At 38.7% G+C, this 20,107-nt stretch overlaps 1 protein-coding gene across 11 annotated transcripts in view; it reads left to right on the top strand.

Annotated features, from left to right (window-relative positions):
- coro7 (coronin 7) overlaps positions 1-20,107 on the top strand; it is a 303,620-nt gene that overhangs the window by 24,062 nt on the left and 259,451 nt on the right. For all 11 annotated transcript variants that reach the window (XR_012400383.1, XR_012400386.1, XR_012400382.1 and 8 more), the window contains 4 exon segments: positions 151-231; positions 994-1,064; positions 4,584-4,767; positions 9,944-10,020. Coding sequence is in view for 4 of the 11 variants with exons in the window: in XM_073943073.1 (XP_073799174.1) it covers positions 151-231; positions 994-1,064; positions 4,584-4,767; positions 9,944-10,020 (413 nt within the window). In the remaining 7 variants the exon portion in view is untranslated.

Here is a 20,107-nt window from a genome sequence, read left to right as displayed (position 1 = left end):
GCATTTCCCCTGTAAACTAATAAATTAAAGTAAAAAAAAAACATCTGAGCTCTTCTGGTGACAAAACAGCGGCATAAACTGACTCTGGATCAGATGGGAGTGCAGGAGAAGCAGTCTGGAGTTTTGATCTTGTCTGCTTTGTCTCTGCAGGAGGAGGAATGGTCGGTCTGTCCTCCGTGAATGCTGGGGCTGATGGGAAATGGAGTGTCACCCAGATTTCATGCCATGCTGGTACGACAACACTATATATACACATATACACCATTTTTTATATATATATATATATATATATATATATATATATATATATATATATATATATATATATATATATATATATATATATATATATAGTTATTTATTAATTAATTTATTGTTCTTATTGTTTATTTTTTGTTCTTTTTATTTATTTATTATTGTTTATTTTTTATACATTGTTCTTGTTGTTTATTTATTGTTCTTATTGTTTATTTTTTGTTCTTTTTATTTATTTATTATTGTTTATTTTTTATACACTGTTCTTGTTGTTTATTTATTTATTGTACTTATTGTTATTTATTTATTCATTTATTTGTTTTTATTGTTCTTATTGTTATTTATTTATTGTTCTTATTGTTATATATTTCTTTATACATTGTTCTTGTTGTTTATTTATTTATTGTTTATTTACCTATTTATTGTTCTTATTGTTTATTTATTTATTTATTTATTTAATTATTTGTTTGTTTTCTTCCATTACATGACAAAGTAACACAAACACATATTGCAGGTTAATATATGGTGGTTAAAATTTAAACAATTTGTAAATGTTTAATTTTATTCCAAGGAACAAAAACAATTACAATTTTCGCTTTTAGTTGAGTGTGGTACAGTAGCTCTGCTTCAGATGCTGTGTCCTCTGTCCTGCTTCCTGCTGCGTCAGGATTCACGCTAGGCTAAAAATAATGCTGGATGCATGCGGCCCTGATGAGTTTGTCCTAATTCTGTTTGCAGACCTGGTGACGGACCTGGACTTCTCTCCGTTTGATGACTACCTGCTGGCCACGTGCTCCGCTGATCAGACGGTACACACACTATAGTCTCTAAACCACTGCATTATTAATATTATTATTTATTATTATTATTATTGAAGTATCAAATGTTTCTGCCCAGCTGTTTCATGCTCATTTAAGGACATTGCATTAACAAAATCCTGGATGCATTGACAAAATGTGCATAAATAAAATAAAACCCGTAAAATAAAAGCACTTAATTGAACGAACAAATGAGGGAAATAAGATTTTTTTTTGTGCACCCCACTAAATTTCAAACTCTAAATGTATTTCTGGTGTGTACTGGGTTTCAGTTTGAATGGGGAAGCTTTTAAGTTCTTCCTAGTTGAGTCTTTTAAGAATATGCACTGTTGCCATCAGTGTTTATTAATGCCATCTGCCGATGTTTGGTCTTTTCAACTCGACTGCTTTAAAAGCTAACCAAGACACACACACTTGCATGTTTACTGGTTGTGTCACCTTCAAAAAACAGCATTTTAGTCCTCATCTGCAAGGCCGCAGATGTGGAGGTTGGCAGATGCTGCTGTCTGTCTCTCATGTCTGGGTTTTTCTTTTTCACATAAAGCGCAGTGATCTGAAAGCTCAGCAGAATGAAGACACACACACTCATCATCTGCTCTCCATCTGATGTCTGCTCTAGTTTAAACTGCACTCGTTCAGATCAGTAGTTTTAGCAGTCGCCTCACAGACGCACATTTCCCATGGAGACCGGAGACTCTGCCAGCGTACTATCAATACTTTTATTGTGACTTCAGTTCAGTGGCTGTAAAGGAATATCAGCTACGTCTTAAAGTAAATCTAAATATCTGAAAGCAAAAATCTTCTTACATCGTTTTTAGATCTTGTGACTGACTGATCGATCAATGTTTAATCAACCAACCAAATCAATAAATCAATACGTGATTCAGTTTATTTTTTGTGTTTGGATTCAGTTGTATTCATTTATTAAATCTATTCAACTCTCTATCTGTTTGTTCATCTGTCTGTCTTTGTCTTTCTGTCCATCATGTTGTCCATCTATCTGTCCGCATGTTTTTTTCTATCTGACTGTCTGTCTGTCTGTCTGTTGTTTCATCTTTCTATAATTCTGTCCGTCTGTTGTCCTGTATGTCAATGTCTGTCATTTTGTTTGTCTGTCATTCTGTCTCTGTTAATTCGTCTTTCCATTTAACCATCTGTCATTTGTATCCATGTCTCTCTTCATCTGTCAGTCTGTAATTCTGTCTGTCCATCTATCCAATTGTCTGTCATTGTTATCCATCTGTATGTTTTTCTTTACATCTGTCTGTCTGTCTGTCTGTCTGTAATTTTATATGTCTGGGCTCTATTTTAATGATCTAGGTGCAGAGTCTAAAGCGCATGGTGCAAAAGCATTAAAGGCGTGTCTGGATCCACTTTTGCTATTTTAGTGATGGAAAAATACGCTCTGTGCCCTTGCGCATATGCTAATAGGGTTGTGCTTATTCTCTTAATGAGTTCTGGTTGTTTTTTGAGCATAACGTTCATTAAACCAGAGTCCCATCTAGCATTCCCTTGATGTGCTCTATCATACACACGGTGCAATAAGGCACAAGAAGTGTTTTCACGACGTGTTGCTGGTTTCAGACCAGCGCAACCCTAATTTTCACGTATTCTACCATTGTTTTAAGAGCAAATCCATTTGCGCCACTTTGTAGACTCATGGGTGTTCTGGTCTGGAAAAGAGGTGTGTTAAGGCACATTGTAGGCACGTTGCTATTTTGAGGAACTAAATTAGACTGCACAATGATCTAAAGTCCAGCGCAGGGCGCGTTAGTTGCACATTGCTTAAAACATGCAGGATGTACAGCAATACACAAATATCTTTACAAATGATATTGATATTGAATGAAAAATAATTAAAGGATTAAAATGTTACAAAAATGATTATTTTCTACATAACTATAAAAACCACTGCCCTCATGCCTTCACCTCGGGGGGCTTTTTCAGCTTATTCATGACAACTTGCTTCTGTATAATGTTATTATTGTCATCATTAGTATTATTTATTTTATGCATATTTGTGTTTGTTTTAATAAAAACAAGCTCATAGATTTGTCCACCTGTCAGGTTTTGGACCATAGGACGTGTGTTTGTGTAAAACTTTTTTGAGCACACTTCGTTATTATTGTTCATTTATACGTTTGCTGGAAATTAGAACTGAATTTAAAAATAGTTTTGAAATAAATCTTTGCGCTTAACAGACGAAATTAATTATGTAGGCTAATGGATCTTCAGTGGAGTGCGTACAACACCTTTTCCTTATCCACGAAATAGAAAGTGAAAGTAAAGGCAGAATGGAGGAGGCTCATTCTTTATCCTTGCACTGCAGATGCTCTTTTTCACTGTTTTCTTAACTGTTTTGAAGTGCTCAGTTTTTCCACTTACAAAGTTCACCATGTAAAGAGCAAATGCACCATGGAGTGACGCAACAAACTCTTAACGGGAATGGGAGACTCTGATTGGTTTATTCTCAAAACACACCTATAACTCATTAAGAGAATAAGCTCAACCCTGTTTGATCATGCGCTGCGGTGCAGATTGTATTTTTCCGTCCTTAAAATAGCAAAAGTGGATTCGGACACGGTCCTAATGCTTTTGCGCCCTGCTCTTCAGACTTTTTGCCTAGACCAAGGGTGCCCAAACTCGGTCCTGGAGGGCCGGTGTCCTGCAAAGATTAGTTCCAACTCCAATCAGACACACCTGGACTAGCTAATCAAGCTATTACCAGGCTAACTAGAAACATCCCTGCAGGTGTGTTGAAGCTAAAATCTGCAGGACACCGGCCCTCCAGGACCGAGTTTGGACACCCCTGGCTTAGACCATTAAAGTAGAGCCTTAAGAGTCAGTTGTGTCACTCCATGGCGCATTTGCTCTTGACATTGCGGACTTTGGAAGTGGAAAAATTGAACGCTTCACCAGCGAGAAAACAGTTAAACAGAGCATCTGCAGTGTAAGAATAAAGAACCAGCCTCCTCCATTCAGCCTCTTTACTTTCTCTTTACTTTAACTCTTTACTCCTTTACTTTCGTAGATAAGGAAACGGTTTTGTACGCATTCCACTGAAGACATCAATTAGCCTACATATTTAATTGTGTTTGTTAAGCTCAAAGATTTGTCTCAAATCTATTTCAATATTCAGTTCTAATTTCCAGCAAACGAATAAATGAACAATTATAACGAAAAACTGAGTTATATCCAAACACACGTCCTGTTCTTATGCTTCATATGGTGATGCATACGTCTCCATAACCCGACAGGTGGACAAATCTAAGCTTGTTTTTATTATACAGCTGGTGACTGTGGCACCGCAAATATGCAAATTAGAATGTTAACCTGGCGTTCAAGAATGTACAGTCTGAAACGTCTGTTAAGTATACTCAAGATTATTCATTAACCTCAGGTATAGTATAAAATGTGATTACAGATAACTAAGGATTTCGCTTATCCTCGGTTTAAAATGATCCTAACAGTTAGAACAGTGTAATACTGTGTGTGTGTTTGTGTGTTCAGGTGAAGCTGTGGCGTTTGTGGGATGTGGATCAGGATCAGCCCAGTAATGCAGAAGTGACTCTGAGTCCCGCGGACGGTCGGCTGGAGCTGCTGCTCTTCCACCCGGCAGCCTCTGCTCTGCTCGCTGTCGCCTCTGCTGGAGGAGTTCAGCTGTGGGACATCAATCGAGACTCTGCCCTGACAGGTGAACATACAAACACACGTATATATATAAATACACACACACAGACACGGATGTATATAGAAATACACACACACAGATGTCTATACAAAAATACACACACACACACACACACACACACACACACACAGATGTATATACTAATATATACACACACACACACACACACACACAGATGTATATACAAATACACACACACATACACACACACACACATGTATATACAAATACACACACACACACACACATGTATTTACAAATACACACTCAAACACACACACACAAAACTCAATCGCTGCTGATTTTCTTTTGTCTTCAGTTACTCTGTGTACATTTAAGCCCTATTCAGACGATCACCTTTGATCAACTTTTATCCATGAGGATACTAGGCCCTAGTGTATTTTTATAGTTATTAGTACGTTAACTGGTTTAATTTAATTTATTTTTGTTTAATATTTAGTTTTACACTCACCAGCCACTTTATAAGGTGTAGGATAGATCCATGCTTTCATGGTGTTGATGCCAAATTCTGACCTGGATGTTAGGGAATTTTGCAGCAAAAATCGAGACTCATCAGAGCAGGCAACGTTTTTCCAATCTTCTATTGTCTAATTTTAGTGAGCCTGTGCGAATTGTAGCCTCAGTTTCCTGTGTGGTGCCCGGTGAGGTTTTTTGCTGCTGTAGCCCATCTGCCTCAAGGTTGGACGTGTTGTTTATTCAGAGATGCTCGTCTGCATGCCCTGGTTGTAACGAGTGGTTATTTGAGTTACTGTTGCCTTTCCATCAGCTGGAACCTGTCTGGCCATTCTCCTCTGACCTCTGGCATCAATAAGGCATTTGCGCCCACAAAACTGCCGCTCACTGGATATCTTCTCTTTTTCAGACCATTCTCTGTGAACCCTAGAGATGGTTGTTTGTGAAAATCCCAGTAGATCAACAGTTTCTTAAATACTCAAACCAGCCTGTCTGGCACCAACAAACATGCCATGATTAAAGTCACTTAAATCGCCTAAATGCATGAAGTTGCTGCCATGTGATTGGCTAATTAGAAATTTGCGTTAACAAGCAGTTGGACAAGTCATGTGTACCTAATAAAGTGGCCCCTAAGTGTAATCTTTTAGTTTTAATAATTTTAGAATTGAAAAAGCTTGTGCGAGCAAGACAAATCTGACTCAGTTACACCAATTCTGTCAGGAGGAATGGGCCAAAATTCCTTCAAATTATTGTGAGAAGCTTGTGGAAGGATGCCCAAAACACTTGACCAAAGTTAAACAGTTTAAAAGCAAAGCTAAAAATATTCCAAGGAAAGGTATGTAAACTTTTGATTGTCTAGAAATTAATTGAAAATTCTCCAAAAAAAATTCTCTCATTATTCTGGCATTTAGCAATTGTAAATCATTTAAGTAATCCTAATAGACCTAAAATAGTAAACGTTTAGTATGATTTACCATCAGACATTTTTTTTTTTAAATGGTCATGTTGTTTTTTTAGAGTGTGTATAAACTTCTGGTTTCAACTGTATATTATATTAAAGCGTTTATTAATTTGCATCTGATTTACAAAAAAGGCCCCGAAGTCAATGTTGTCATTTTATGACTTCTGTCAATAAGACAAGAGCAGAAAAATGAAAGCGTCAGATGCTTTTCATGATTGGCGAGTTGCGTTCAGTCGTCTGAATAAGGCTGTTGATGAGGGTGTTGTTTGTGTGTTTTCTGTTTGTCTTTGTCTCTGTAAGTGTGTGTGTGTGTGGTTTGTTTCAGTCCTCTGGCTCTGCCGTACGGAGCGTCTGAGGTAAATGTTGAAGCTCATGTTGCTGCTGGATCTGCTCTCATTCATTCATGTGTCTTTGTCTCATTCACTCACAACAACATACAAATTCAGCAGATCTCAGAGAAAAACACACATTAGATCGACAAAATTCTTAATCAAGTAATAAGTGTTTTTTTATAGTTTACTGTTAATTTTGATTTTAACTAACTTTCAAATAACTAGTAATATGTTGTGTGTTTATGATATTTTTATTAATTTTACAATAAATTAGGTATATGCACAACTGTTTTTATTCATTTATTTATTTTTTATTTTAGCAAAGTTGTAAATACAATACATTAAGTTAAATAGACTTAAGCCTTCACTTAGTTGTTCAAGTGTAAAAGAGAGGAATGAGAGGAAAACCGATGGCAGCAGGAGAGCACAGAAACTCCATTGAAAATATTAGGGTGAAATAAATCTCCAAATTTTAAAGACATGGTGGAGGAAAATGGAATTTAATGCATGGATGATGCAATAGCACCTTTTCCCATTGAACGCTTTGAAGGCAAAGCGCCTCATGAAGCCACAAACTGTTGCAAAAGACTGCTGAAATTGGAGCCTGGGCATGCGTAGACGGATTGCCAAACGGAGCCAGAGGCGGAGCCGTGGAATAGAGCTTCCAACCAAACTCTTGTACGTCAAATCAACCACGCCCACCAATCTTCTCACTTGACCACCAATATGCACTATAACACAGGCTCGCTAATACAAATATAAGCACTTGAATTTAAAAAGAACACGTAATAATACACAATTTATTAAAAACTGTTACGTGTTTAAGTTAAGTTATTAAAAGGATGAAACGTAACAATAAGAGAGTCTAATGATGGTGGATAAATAAGGAGAAGACACAACCGGTTGTTAAGTGAAACAAAAAGTAAGTATTTATGAAACAGAGAATGTCAAACAATGAATATAGGAAATGTAATGTCAATGTAATTTTAAATAATTGAATTAAACAAAGAAAACAGGAGTGTTGCCAAAGCAAAGAAATAAATATAACAAAACGATCTAACTTAACCCCGACCCACTAAACTTACTAACCAAAGAAAAATGCAGAAACAAAACCGTAATCTTCACCATGTAGCTTAACTAAACTTCATAACTTCAAAACATAATTACACATGCGGCAACGCCTTCTTTAACTAACTAATAGATAAAGTTACTAGGCTGCTCAAATGACTAGAGTTCTCGTTAAGTACAACTGTCAGCCATTGGCAAAACAAGATATCATACAATCCAATTCTCATAAAGATCGTTCAACTTCTCACTAGATCATAAACTGAGCTGCACAAGCTTATCTAATATATCGCTACTTAATCGAGAGAAAACTGTTACACTGCAACAGCAAACAATCTTAGCAAAACACAAGAGAACAGGCCGGCCGACAGAAGTGAGGAGACTGGCTGTGAGCCAAGCACTCTTGAGAACAGCGCAAGCGCACGGCTTTTATACTGTGCGGACCTGCTCCTGATTGGCGCACCGATTCAGTCACGATGGTGATTGACAGCCGCTTTGTCCAATGGTTTCACACCTAAAACATAACAGGATAAACTGCAAAAGAGAATGCAAAACAAAACAAACTACAAAACACCACAAAACATACGTGAAACGTGACAAATGTGTGATGTAAGCTGTTTTTAATAATTTAATAAAACAATATATGTTGAACTGCAGAAATAAACGATCTTTCACACACTCTAGCCCGGGTTAAACTCAGCTATGAGCACAAAAATATTTCTCTTATAACAGGATTGTTGGTATTTATTATCTTCACAGGGGTGGAAATATCACTTGTAAAATATGAACAATAACATGAACAACGCATACATTTTTAGAAAAGCTTTTATTTTTAATTAGCAGAGTCAACAGGACCCAAAAACATGGTGTACACACCATGTACAGCTATTTACCTTGCGAGAAAAATTGTTTAAAAGATAAACACAGCAAGATTTCTAAATATTAACAGGATATTTACACATCCCATCCCTGCACTATATAAAACAATCCTTATCAATTTCAACAATTAACTTAGCAGTATTAATACATCAACTTCTGTCTATATGATATAGATCCTGATCAGCTGCAGCAACATCGCTTGTATTTAGTTTATCATTTTTTGCCTCCATTTTCTTTTGGTTTATTCCATGCCTTAATATCTGGCAAATAAGAATTTACCTTCATTTTAATGTTTAGTAGGGGTTTTTAAATAAAAAGCCAACGGTAAATGTTGTATATAAATACTATGTAACATTTACATCTGTATTTGTTATTTAAGATTCGGTTTCTTAAACCTCAATATTTTATAAAAGCAAATTCAGTAGATTTTTATTTTATTTTTATTTCAGGTATTTCACATAAAGGTTTAGTTGATAACCCTAAAATGTATTGCATTTCCATTTAATTAGAATAAGTAAATCAAATAGTTATAAATTAAACAATACATATTAATATTAATAAACAATAGCTTTTTTAGATGATCAGTTTTCATTTTAATTTTAGTTTTGCTTAAAATAATTTCTAATTAATTTAGTTTTGTTTTAGCTTTTGCAATTTTCCGGACTCGTTTTTTATATTTCATTTATTAATATACATTTTTTTTCATTTAAATCATTGAAGTTAAATTTGGTTTCGATCATTTTAAATCATTGATATATTTTATACCTTTTTATTTATTTTTATTTTTTATTTTTTTATTATATTTAGTTTTTTTTTTCACCTTTATTGGACCTGAAAGTAGAGAGAAATGACAAGAAAGCATGGGGAGCAAAGAGAGGGGAAGGATCGGCATAGGACCGCGAGGCGAAATCAAACTTGGGTCACCGTGAGCACTGGAGTGCATGTGTCAACGCATTAACCACTACATCACTGGTGCCAACTTTAATGTAGTTTTAAACCTCGTTTTATTATGTTTATTTTTTGTTTATGTTAAGTATTTGTTATTTGAATTTAAATGTGGCTTTAGTTTTTAGTATTTTTGCACTATTTCAGATTTATATTTAATGTTTATTCACATCAGTTGGTTCTTCCCAATATTCTACTTCTGTTTATTTTTCGCTCTGTCGGTTGTGGGCCGTTTTTAAATAAGCAGCTTTTATTATTTAACTTTATTTCAAATTCTTCATGTTTACATTCTCAGATCTCTGAGATCTGGTGCATCACATGATCTTTTCACATTTCACATTAGTCTGCGTCTCCACACACCTCTAACAGACGTGTGTGTCTGTGTTTGTATATGTGTGTTGAGCTGAAACTCCCTGCACTGTCACGCTTCTCACTGTTGTCCTGTGAGTCTGCGTTGTTGTTGTAGTTGTGTGGTTTGTGTGTATGTGTGTTGACCTGTTTGTATTTATGGGTGTGTGTGCAGTGCTGGAGCCTCATGCTGATCAGCTGCAGGGTTTGTCCTGGAAGGAAGACGGTTCTCTGCTGGCTTCATCCTGCAAGGTAAAAACTGAGACACAATGTCCATTCTGACGGCTCATAGACAGCTGGACACATAAAATTATTAAATAAATAAATAAATCAATACAATTTTATGAACGATCACTGTATTGAGACACAGACTGGATAAAATAAAATAAAGAAACATTTAAATGATACAATTTTAGGAACTAGGGCATCACGGTGGCTCAGAGGTTAGCACTGTAGCTGGGCCATTGGTGTTTCTGTGTGGAGTTTGCATGTTCTCCACGTGTTGGCGTGGGTTTCCTCCAGGTGCTCCGGTTTCCCCCACAGTCCAAACACATGCGCTATAGGTGAATTGAATGAACTAAATTGGCCGTAGTGTATGAGTGTGTATGGATGAAAAGTAGCAGGTAGCTGTGTAATAAGTGGGATAAAGGAGGCTACTGTAGCTTCAGGATGGTTGTTTTTGCAGATTAAAGCCCTTCAGTCTTATAGATCATTTTGATGGATGTAAACAATAACTGATCCTGACGTATTTCCTGTTTTATATTTTAAATTTTCGTAGCTTCTAAGAGTTTGAAAAGTTCCACATATTGATAAATAATGTTACGATAGCTGCTATAACATCAAGTTATGATTGAATCGCCTCTTGTTAAAGTTATGAAATAGTTATATAGTAATAGTGATGACAAGCAGGAAATGTTCATGGGCCAATGCCACTACCATATCACCCTGCAGCCCAAGGCCGGTTACTCACTGAAGCTAAGCAGGGCTGAGCCTGGTCAGTACCTAGAAAGGAGACCACATGGGAAAACTAGGTTGGTGTTGGAAGTGGTGTTAGTGAGGCCAGCAGGGGGCGCTCAACCTGTGGTCTGCAAGAGTCCTAATGCCCCAGTAAAAGTGAAGGGGACACTATACTGTCAGTGGGCGCCGTCTTTCGGATGAGATGTTAAACCGAGGTCCTGACTCTCTGTGGTCATTAAAAATCCCATGGCACTTCTCATGAAAGAGCAAGTGTCCTGGCCAAATCCCTCTATAGGCCGTTACGATCATGGCTTCCCAGTCATCCCCATCCACCGAATTGGTTGTATAACTGTCTCTTCACTCCACTAATAGCTGGTTTGTGGTGTGTTGTCCTGTGGCAGCCGTCACATCATCCAAGTGGATGCTGCACACTGGTGGTGCAGAGGGACCCCCCTCATTATTGTGAAGGGCTTTGGGTTTATGGCCATACATAATAAATGCGCTATATAAATACACATTACATTACATTACAATGACATCACATTGAAAGGGTCTATACAAAAGTTTGCGTTGGGCTGCTGATAATCCCGTAATTAATGTAATTTAATTGTTACATGTCATATGTTACTATTTTATTTATTAAAATGAATATACATACATACAGCTTAAGAAAAAAAAAAGATCTGTTTTGTGACATTTGAATTGTTTTTCCAAGTAATTCTCCAGTGCTGTTTAACAGTGCAAGGATATTTCTCACCAATGCCACCAGTATTGCCTATCGTGTTTTTCCTGCTAGAGAAAGTATTTATTTTAGTTTGTCTGGAATTTATTATTTTTTTAAAATCATTTTTAAGTTCTGTATTATTAATATTGTTTATTTATTTGTCTACAGAACAAACCACTGTTTTCCAATAATTTGCCTAATTACCCTAACCTGCTTAGTTAACCTAATTAGCCTAGTTAAGCCTTTAAGTCTTGCTTTAAGCTGAATACTAGGATCTAGTTAAATAATATTTACTGTCATCATGGCAAAGATAAAATAAATCAGTTATTAGAAATGTTATTTAACTATTATGTTCAGAAATCATCTGTTGAAAAAGTATTCTCTCCTTTAAAGAGCACTTGGGAAATATTTGAATGAATAATAATTAGTTCTTCAATTTTTTGTATCTTTGTTATGTTTGTAAAATTTGTAAAATATCAATTTTAGAAAATAAAATATTGATATTAACCTGCAGTGTGCTGTAGGATTTTGTGGATTTGGCAGCAGCACATTCTCACCTGTAGAGGTCGCCAGAGTGTGTTTGTGTGTGTGTGTTTCCCATCAAGCTCTCTGTCTCTCATGACCAGAGAATGATGTTAGTACACAGATGAGCTTTTTCGTAGATCATCATCCACTTCTTATTGATTAAACTCAGTGTTTTTTTTTAGTCTTTGTTTATATTTAATTATTCTCTATTAACAGTTATTGGTTTTCAAATTACAAAAAAACACCTAAAAGTAAAACTTTGAAAACAATTAAAACTATCAAATTTAATGTTAAAAGAAATCTTATTTGCATACATGATTAAGTGAAATTTAAATCTTTTTTAATATGTCATTAAATGAAATTTATAAGGTCAAGTGTTATTTCTTAAAATAGTTTTAAAATTAGTAAAAAAAAAAATAAATAAATAAATATATAATAAAATAAATAATATCATTTACTAAAATATTTGTCTTTTGATTAAATTAAATAATGATGATCTTCATAATTATTATAATGATTAATAAATTATAAAATATTTTTCCTTTGAATAAATTACATGATGATGTTCATAATATAAATAATGATTAATAATTTACAAAATATTTTCCTTTCAGGAATGACTAAATTAAATAATAATAATAATAATAATAATAATAATAATAATAATAATAATAATAATAACAATAAAATAATAATAATAATGTATATAATAAAAATGATATTAATATTATGATGATGATGATGATGATGATGATGATGATGATGATGATGATTGTTATTATTAATAATAATAATAATAATAATAATAATAATAATAATACAAATTATTATTATTAATTTACAAAATGATTTGTCCTTTGAGGAATGAGTAAACTTTACTTTTACTTAAAAAAAGAAGCTTTTTTTAAATTATTAACTTTACAGGACATACATAATCCCTCAGACAGAATGAGACTTACAGATCTTGCATATGCTTTGTATTGTCCTCTCTTTATCTGCAGCTAAATACAGTAATACATAAAGCGGACTACAATCATTAAAATAATACCTTGAAAATACTAAATAAGAGACGTGTTTCAAGAATAACCTGTGCACACTGGTTTAATAAAATGTTGCCAAGTATTTTTTAATATATGGTTCAATCCTTTATATAATTCTGCACTCAAATGTTTGCTGTTTGTTCTAACTACTTATTTAAAATGAGCTGAATCAACACAATTCTTGTGGGTTTTTTTTTAGATCACTTCATTGTTTTATGTTCAATTCACTTCAAGTTGTAAAAACTACTAAGTTAACTTAGTTCCTTCATGTTGTCCCAACACAAATCGATTGTGTGGAGCCCAGCATTTGTTCCAGTGTAAGCTATATTCTCTTCTAAAATGGCTGGGAATAACAACACCTCGTCACGACAGCTAAAAATATCAGAGAGTTCAGTGAAAACTGTGAGAAGAAATACGACACTGGATCAGAGAGTGAACTCTGAGGTTGTGGCCTCGCGAGTCCAGAGCTGTAATTTACCACAATAAACCCTCCAATCTGCCCTGATCCACCTTATTAAAGCAAACAACACCGCCAGCATGTGTGTTCAATTCCGACTCGCATGTTTTATGACACGTCTGCCACATGAAGCACAGCCTTTGTTCAGCAGCCACACGTTCAGGAGTAAAAACGCCATCAAAGCTGTACTGCAGGTGCTGATTTAAAGGGGGTCTGTTATGCAGAAATGACTTTCATAAGGGGTTTAAACACAACTGTGTGGTGACGGTCTGGGTGTATAACCAACTTCTAATGGCAAAAAAATATTAACTGGCGTTCACACAGAAGGAGTTTTTCCTCTCCAACGCAGTACTTTTCCATTGTTTATTAATTTTAACATGAATGAATATGTGTGACTGTTAAGTCACATTTATTTAGACTCCGTGTCAAGTTTAAAAGACCTTCAACTTTCACTCAGGTCCAAAAGCAGTGACCAATCAGAAGAGCTCAGAGGCGGGGCAACTGTTGTGAGTTTCTATTTAGAGTAGATAGTTGGCATGACAACTACTTTATTTACTGTTATATCATGGCAGAGGGGACTGCACAGTGGTGCAGTGGGTTGCACGTTCGCCTCACAGCAAGAAGGTCAATGGTTCGAGCCTCGGCTGGGTCAGTTGGCTTTTCTGTGTTCTTGTTGGTTTTCTCCGGGTGCTCTGGTTTCCCCCACAAGTCCAAAGACATGCGCTATTGGAGAATTGGGTAAGCTAAATTGTCCATTGTGTATGCGTGTGAATCAGTGTGTATGGATGTTTCCCAGTAATGGGTTGCTGTTACAACCTCTCTCAAAAAGAATAACTCGTTTTAAACGGAGAGAAAGCAACATAAAAAGAGAAACTTAGTAAACATTATAATCGTTTTTAAATCAATTTATTTTTACCAGAAAACCAATAATAACAATAACAAATGCTTACCCCATAACAAACGAATGAAATAATAAATCCCCAGAAACAAACAAAAAAAAAGAAGGACAAGAAAACGACCACAAAAATCAAATGCTGGCTGGTCCACTAAAGCTGTGTCTTCCTTTCGCCTCCTCGTTGGCATCTTTACCCCCTCTCCATTTAATCCCGACATGGGAAACAGGTGCGTCCACCCACGGAGAGCTGGAACGCATGCGCACTTATATCAAAAGCCAAGAAAAACAAAGGAGGGTTAATAAAAAAAGAAGAACACAAAGAAAAAGACACAGACCGTAATAGTTGCAGCTGGAAGGGCATCCGCTGCGTAAAACGGGTCATTTTACTGCAAAAGGTTGGCGGTTCATTCCGCTGTGGCGACCCCGGATTAATAAGGGGCGGCGCTCATTGTGGCTTTGTCCTGATATCATGAGTTATATGATATATCTTCAAGGGCTAATCATAACCTATTAATTCTCTATTTTCAATGGGTCCATTATTACAGTTAAATCTTGTTCATAACTCTTTGTAATGAAGTTTACGGCCCTTTGGCCGCCGGGAAGAAGGAGGCGGAGAACCGACGCAGGTTTAAAATATTTATTAATAATAACGACGGCAGCTCCTCACGGAGACTGCCATTTAAACCAAACCAAAACAAACGGACGGCAGCTCCTCGCGGAGACTGCCGTCAAACTGAAAGCAAAAGTAAAACAATATGCCCGGGCCCGGTCCTCTCTCGGCTTCCTCTGCCATCGGTCCTCCTTTTATGGTCCAGAGCTCCTTCCGTGGGATCAGAGGCAGGTGCGCACCGCACGTGTATCCACTCACGCGGTGGCCTCACCCCGTTCCCACGGCTCTCGGCCACGCCCCCTCGCCACATACCCCCATCTCCCATCACAGGCCGGGGGCACCCCGTGGCTGTGCATACTCCGGGGGGGGTGGGGGGGGGGGGGGGAGGGGTTTGGCGCCACAGCACCCGCGAGACCTGTATGAGACGGGCCGAGAGAAAAGGAGATGGAAAAAAAAGGAGGAAAGACAGAGTAGACCGAGAAAGGGGAGAGAGGAAAAAAAAAAAAAAAAAATTGGGGTTCGGTTCTCCAGACACGCTGCCACTCGGTCCTCCACCAGCTGAGAGATGCGACGACGTGCTGGGAGCCCTGTGGAGGAATCTATCCACCCGTCCGTCTTCTGGCGTCCGGCGGCGGTTCTCCTGGCTGGCTGGCGGCATTTCTGGTCTCCTGCTCCGCTCCCGCTTCGGTGGATGGATGCAGGCTCTGGCATCATGGCGGATCGCGGCGACTCCCCCGGGTTCTGTGGGATGGCTCCCTTCAGCTCTTTCCCTTCCGGTGGTGAGCCCCGCGTCCCCTGCTCCTCCCCATGCTGGGAGACGGCAGCAGGCAGATCCTTTCCTCGCCAGCCTCAGGCCGCCCCGGCACTCTGGGCAGACGAACGGGTTTCTCCCCCACTCGGGTTAACTCCCGAACACTCGCCCCCTCTCTCAGCGGCGAGGGCATCTGGACAACGCGTCCCTCCTTCTCCCGGGCTTCGGCACCACTGTAATGAAGTTTACGGCCCTTTGGCCGCCGGGAAGAAGGAGGCGGAGAACCGACGCAGGTTTAAAATATTTATTAATAATAACGACGGCAGCTCCTCACGGAGACTGCCATTTAAACCAAACCAAAACAAACGGACGGCAGCTCCTCGCGGAGACTGCCGTCAAACTGAAAGCAAAAGTAAAACAATATGCCCGGGCCCGGTCCTCTCTCGGCTTCCTCTGCCATCGGTCCTCCTTTTATGGTCCAGAGCTCCTTCCGTGGGATCAGAGGCAGGTGCGCACCGCACGTGTATCCACTCACGCGGTGGCCTCACCCCGTTCCCACGGCTCTCGGCCACGCCCCCTCGCCACACTCTTGCATTTAATCTGTCCGGTGTAATGAACTCCCTAACTGCATCAGAACGGCAGAGTCACTTGCTGTCTTCAAGAAACGACTTAACTAAACTCTTTAGTCTCCTTTTTCCTCCAATTGCCTCTGGCTCCACCGCTAACTGTACTACAAAAAAAAAAAAAAAAAAGAAATTACTAATGTTTTTGCGTCTTACACTTTACACACCTGAAACTTGCCTACAGCACTTATTCATTGTTGCTCTTAAAGTTGTGTAAATTGCTTCCTTGTCCTCATTTGTACATCGCTTTGGATAAAAATGTCTGCTAAATGACTAAATGTAGTCCCTGCATTTTTTAAAACCCATTCCTGAGTGCAGCGTCTCACTTTTATAAAAGCAAAGAAGCGTCCAGTGTGAATGAGCCCTAATGCTGAGTTCAGACTGCATGATTTTCAAACTAGTCGTGTCACAGATGTTTTCACACTGCTTGACTATCTGGGCTAGCGTTTCGTCGCTGCTTTGTTTACACTGCAAGATGGTTCGGCGACATGGACATTCACATTGCATGACTTTACTATAGGGAGAATCGCCAACAACTTCGTCCAAACTACGTCTCACAGCCAAAAACATGAGGTATATCTTTTGTTATTAACTACATAATGAGAAAGAAGCCTTTAATGGGGTAGAACATGTACATGTTTGCTCACCTGGGTTTAAAGGGAATTAGCCATTTCTCCTCAACGTTGATAATAAACTACTTTCTTTCTGTATGAAACGTCAAACAGACACGGTTGCTCCTGAGCCCTGTCAAACCTCCACTAGTTTTTCCTCCATTTCGTGGGTCCAAATAAACCTAAAAAGAGCGCTTTTAACTTCTCCCCCAGCCTCCAGCTGGCCTGCAGCAGTTATACACACACGCACACACAAGTGAAAGCTGCTCTCTCATTGGCTGTAGGCGATCGCTGATGTTATTTTCAGTCAAAACTCAATTCACACGGCATGATTTGAATCGCCGACAGCTCCAGATATTTAGCACGCCAAATATCTCACAGGCATCGGCGACTCATCTGCGATTCTCTCAGATTGCGTCTTTAATCGTTCATACTGTGATTGTCACTCACGTGCACGAGCAGCGATTTGCCTGTGATTTCAGGCATTTGTCAGCGATTTCTCAAAACCTGTCAGCGAGCCAAAATCGGGGTTAAAATCACGCAGTCTGAACTAGGCATAAGAGAGAAGATTTTCCTCACACACACGAGCATACATACTTACATAAATGGTTTACAGGGACTCTCCATAGGCAAAATGTATTTTATGCAGTACAACAGAAACCCCCCCACACACACATGCACACTTTTTTTGTGAAAAGTGAGTACATTACATAGGTTTCCATTCATTTTATACTGTTCACACCGTATTTTGTATTGCCCTCACCCCACCCTACTCCTAAACCCAACCATCACAGGAGATTGTGTGCAGCTTAACTCTCTGATTAAACTCGTCCTGTGTGATTTATAAGCTTTTTGAGAAATGAGGACGTCATTAATGTCCTCATATTTCACCTCCTTTTTGTAATACCTGTGTCCTACCCACGACATTATACAGATTTGTGTCCTGATATCACACACACACACAAAAGCAGTCATTTTTAGAATTCTTTGTGGAACTCTGGTTCCAAATGGAAGTTCTGTGACATCACTGCAATAAACTCCTTTGGACACACACACGCACACACACACACGCACACACATGTCAATGTTTATAGGAGATGGTGTGTATTGTGCTAAGCTACATTCCACCTGACTGCTCAACGTAACATTTAGTTGTATTTTTTTTGACAAGTTATGAGCGTTGTTAGTTGTTGAGTCTCTAACATTTGAACAAACGGCTGGAAAAGGATCTTTTTAAGGTATTGAATTGGTCAGTAATTATTTTGATATACTGTAATGGCCACAGCCGCTGTTTTCACTTTGCTGTTAATGGCAGCACAGAGGATTGTGGGATGTTTGCTTATGCGTGTGCGCGTGTGTGTGTGTGAGTGTGTGAGTGTGTGTCTGTTTGTGTGTGTGTTTGTGTGTGTGTGTGTGTGGTGTGTGTGTGTGTTTGAAACTCATTCAAGCGAATGTGAGAAGAACTCAAGTCAGCTCAAACTATATTCACTGATGGAACAGCTGTTACACACTCTTTGTTTGCGTTTATTTTATGCGTGTGTGCGCACATTGGGTGCAGTGTGTGTGTTTGTTTTTGTGTGTGTTTGTGCATGTGTGTCTGTGCGCCTGCATTTTATTTTTTTAAGTCTGCATTTGTGTGTGTTTGGGTATGCTTGCATGTGTGTCTGTGTTTGTTCGTGTGTGTGCGGTAGTGTGTCTCTAAGATTGTGTGTCTTTGTGCATCTGTCTTTGTACCTATCTGTAATTGAGTGTGTATCTGGGTTTGTGAGTTTATTTGTGTGCGTGTCTGGGTTTGCGCACGTGAGTATGTCTGCATTTGTGTGTGTGTCTGCTTTTGTGCATGTTCACATGCGCGCTTGTGTGTAACTGCGTTTGTCCGAGTAGTTTTGTGTGTATGTCTATGTGTGCCCGTATCTGTGTTTGTGCAAGTGTTTGTGTAGCTGCATCGTGTGTTTGCATATGTCTGTGTTTGTGTGTGCACATATATGTGTGTGTGTGTCTGCATTTGTGTCACTCTGTGTGTCAGAGCTTGTCTGCATTTGTGTGTGTGTGTGTGTGTGTGTCTGCTTTTGTGCATGTTCACATGTGCGCTTGTGTGTATCTGCGTTTGCGCGAGTGTTTGTGTGTCTGTGCAAGTGGTTTTGTGCGTATGTCTGTGCAGGCGCGCGTGTGTATCTTTGTTTGTGTGTCTGCATTGTGTGTTTGCATATGTCTGTGACTGTTTTTGTGCACATACATGTGTGTGTATCTGTGTTTGTCTATGTGTGTGCGTTTGTGTTTGCATTTATTTGTGTGTGTGTTTGTGTTTGTGTGCTCATGCACGCATTTGTGCGACTGTGTCTGAGCTTGTATGAGACTCTGCGTGCATCTGTGTGTGTCTGCTTTTGTGCGTATTTGTGTGTTTGTGTATCTGCTTTTTTGTGAGTCCAGGCGTGTGTGTGTCTGTGTGTGCGCTTCTGCATTGTGTATTTGCATCTGTCTGTGTGTCTGCTTTGTGAGTGTTTGTGTGTGTATTTGCATGTTTGTGTGTGTGCGCATGCATGTTTCTCCGTTTGTGTGTGTGTGTGTGTGTGTGTATGCATCTGTGTATGTTTTTGTCCACACGCACACATATCCGGGTTTGTATGTGTCAGTGTTTGTGTGTGCACATGCAAGTGTGTGTATCTGAGTTTGTGTATGCGTGTGTCTTAATTTGTCTGTGTGTTTGCATGTGTCTATGTTTGTGTCTGTGCACATTTGTGGCTGCGCTTGTGTGTGTGTGTGTGTGTGTGTGTGTGTGTGTGTGTGTGTGTGTGTGTGTGTGTGTGTGTGTGTGTGTGTGTGTGTGTGTGTGTGTGTGTGTGTGTGTGTGTGTGTGTGTGTGTGTGTGTGTGTGTGTGTGTGTGTGTGTGTGTGTGTGTGTGTTGTCATCAGAGGTCAGGTTGTGTGTTGTCTGTGCAGTGTAAGAGCAGACTGTAATAAAGTCTCCCTGTAGAGCTGCAGGCCTCTTCTGATGTATGATCAGTTGCTCAGTCTGTTTACACTGCCGCTGATCTCTGCAGCTGATCTGGGATCAGGACACTCTGTCAGGGTTGTCCTGGGACTGCTTGGCCTTGTGGGTGGGCTGACCACCACGGCCCCTGTTTGCAGCGTCAGCCTATAAACAG

This window comes from Danio rerio, chromosome 3 (genome assembly GCF_049306965.1).
Source record: "Danio rerio strain Tuebingen ecotype United States chromosome 3, GRCz12tu, whole genome shotgun sequence".
Lineage (NCBI taxonomy): Eukaryota > Metazoa > Chordata > Actinopteri > Cypriniformes > Danionidae > Danio > Danio rerio.
This window is presented reverse-complemented; position numbering and strand designations above follow the sequence as displayed.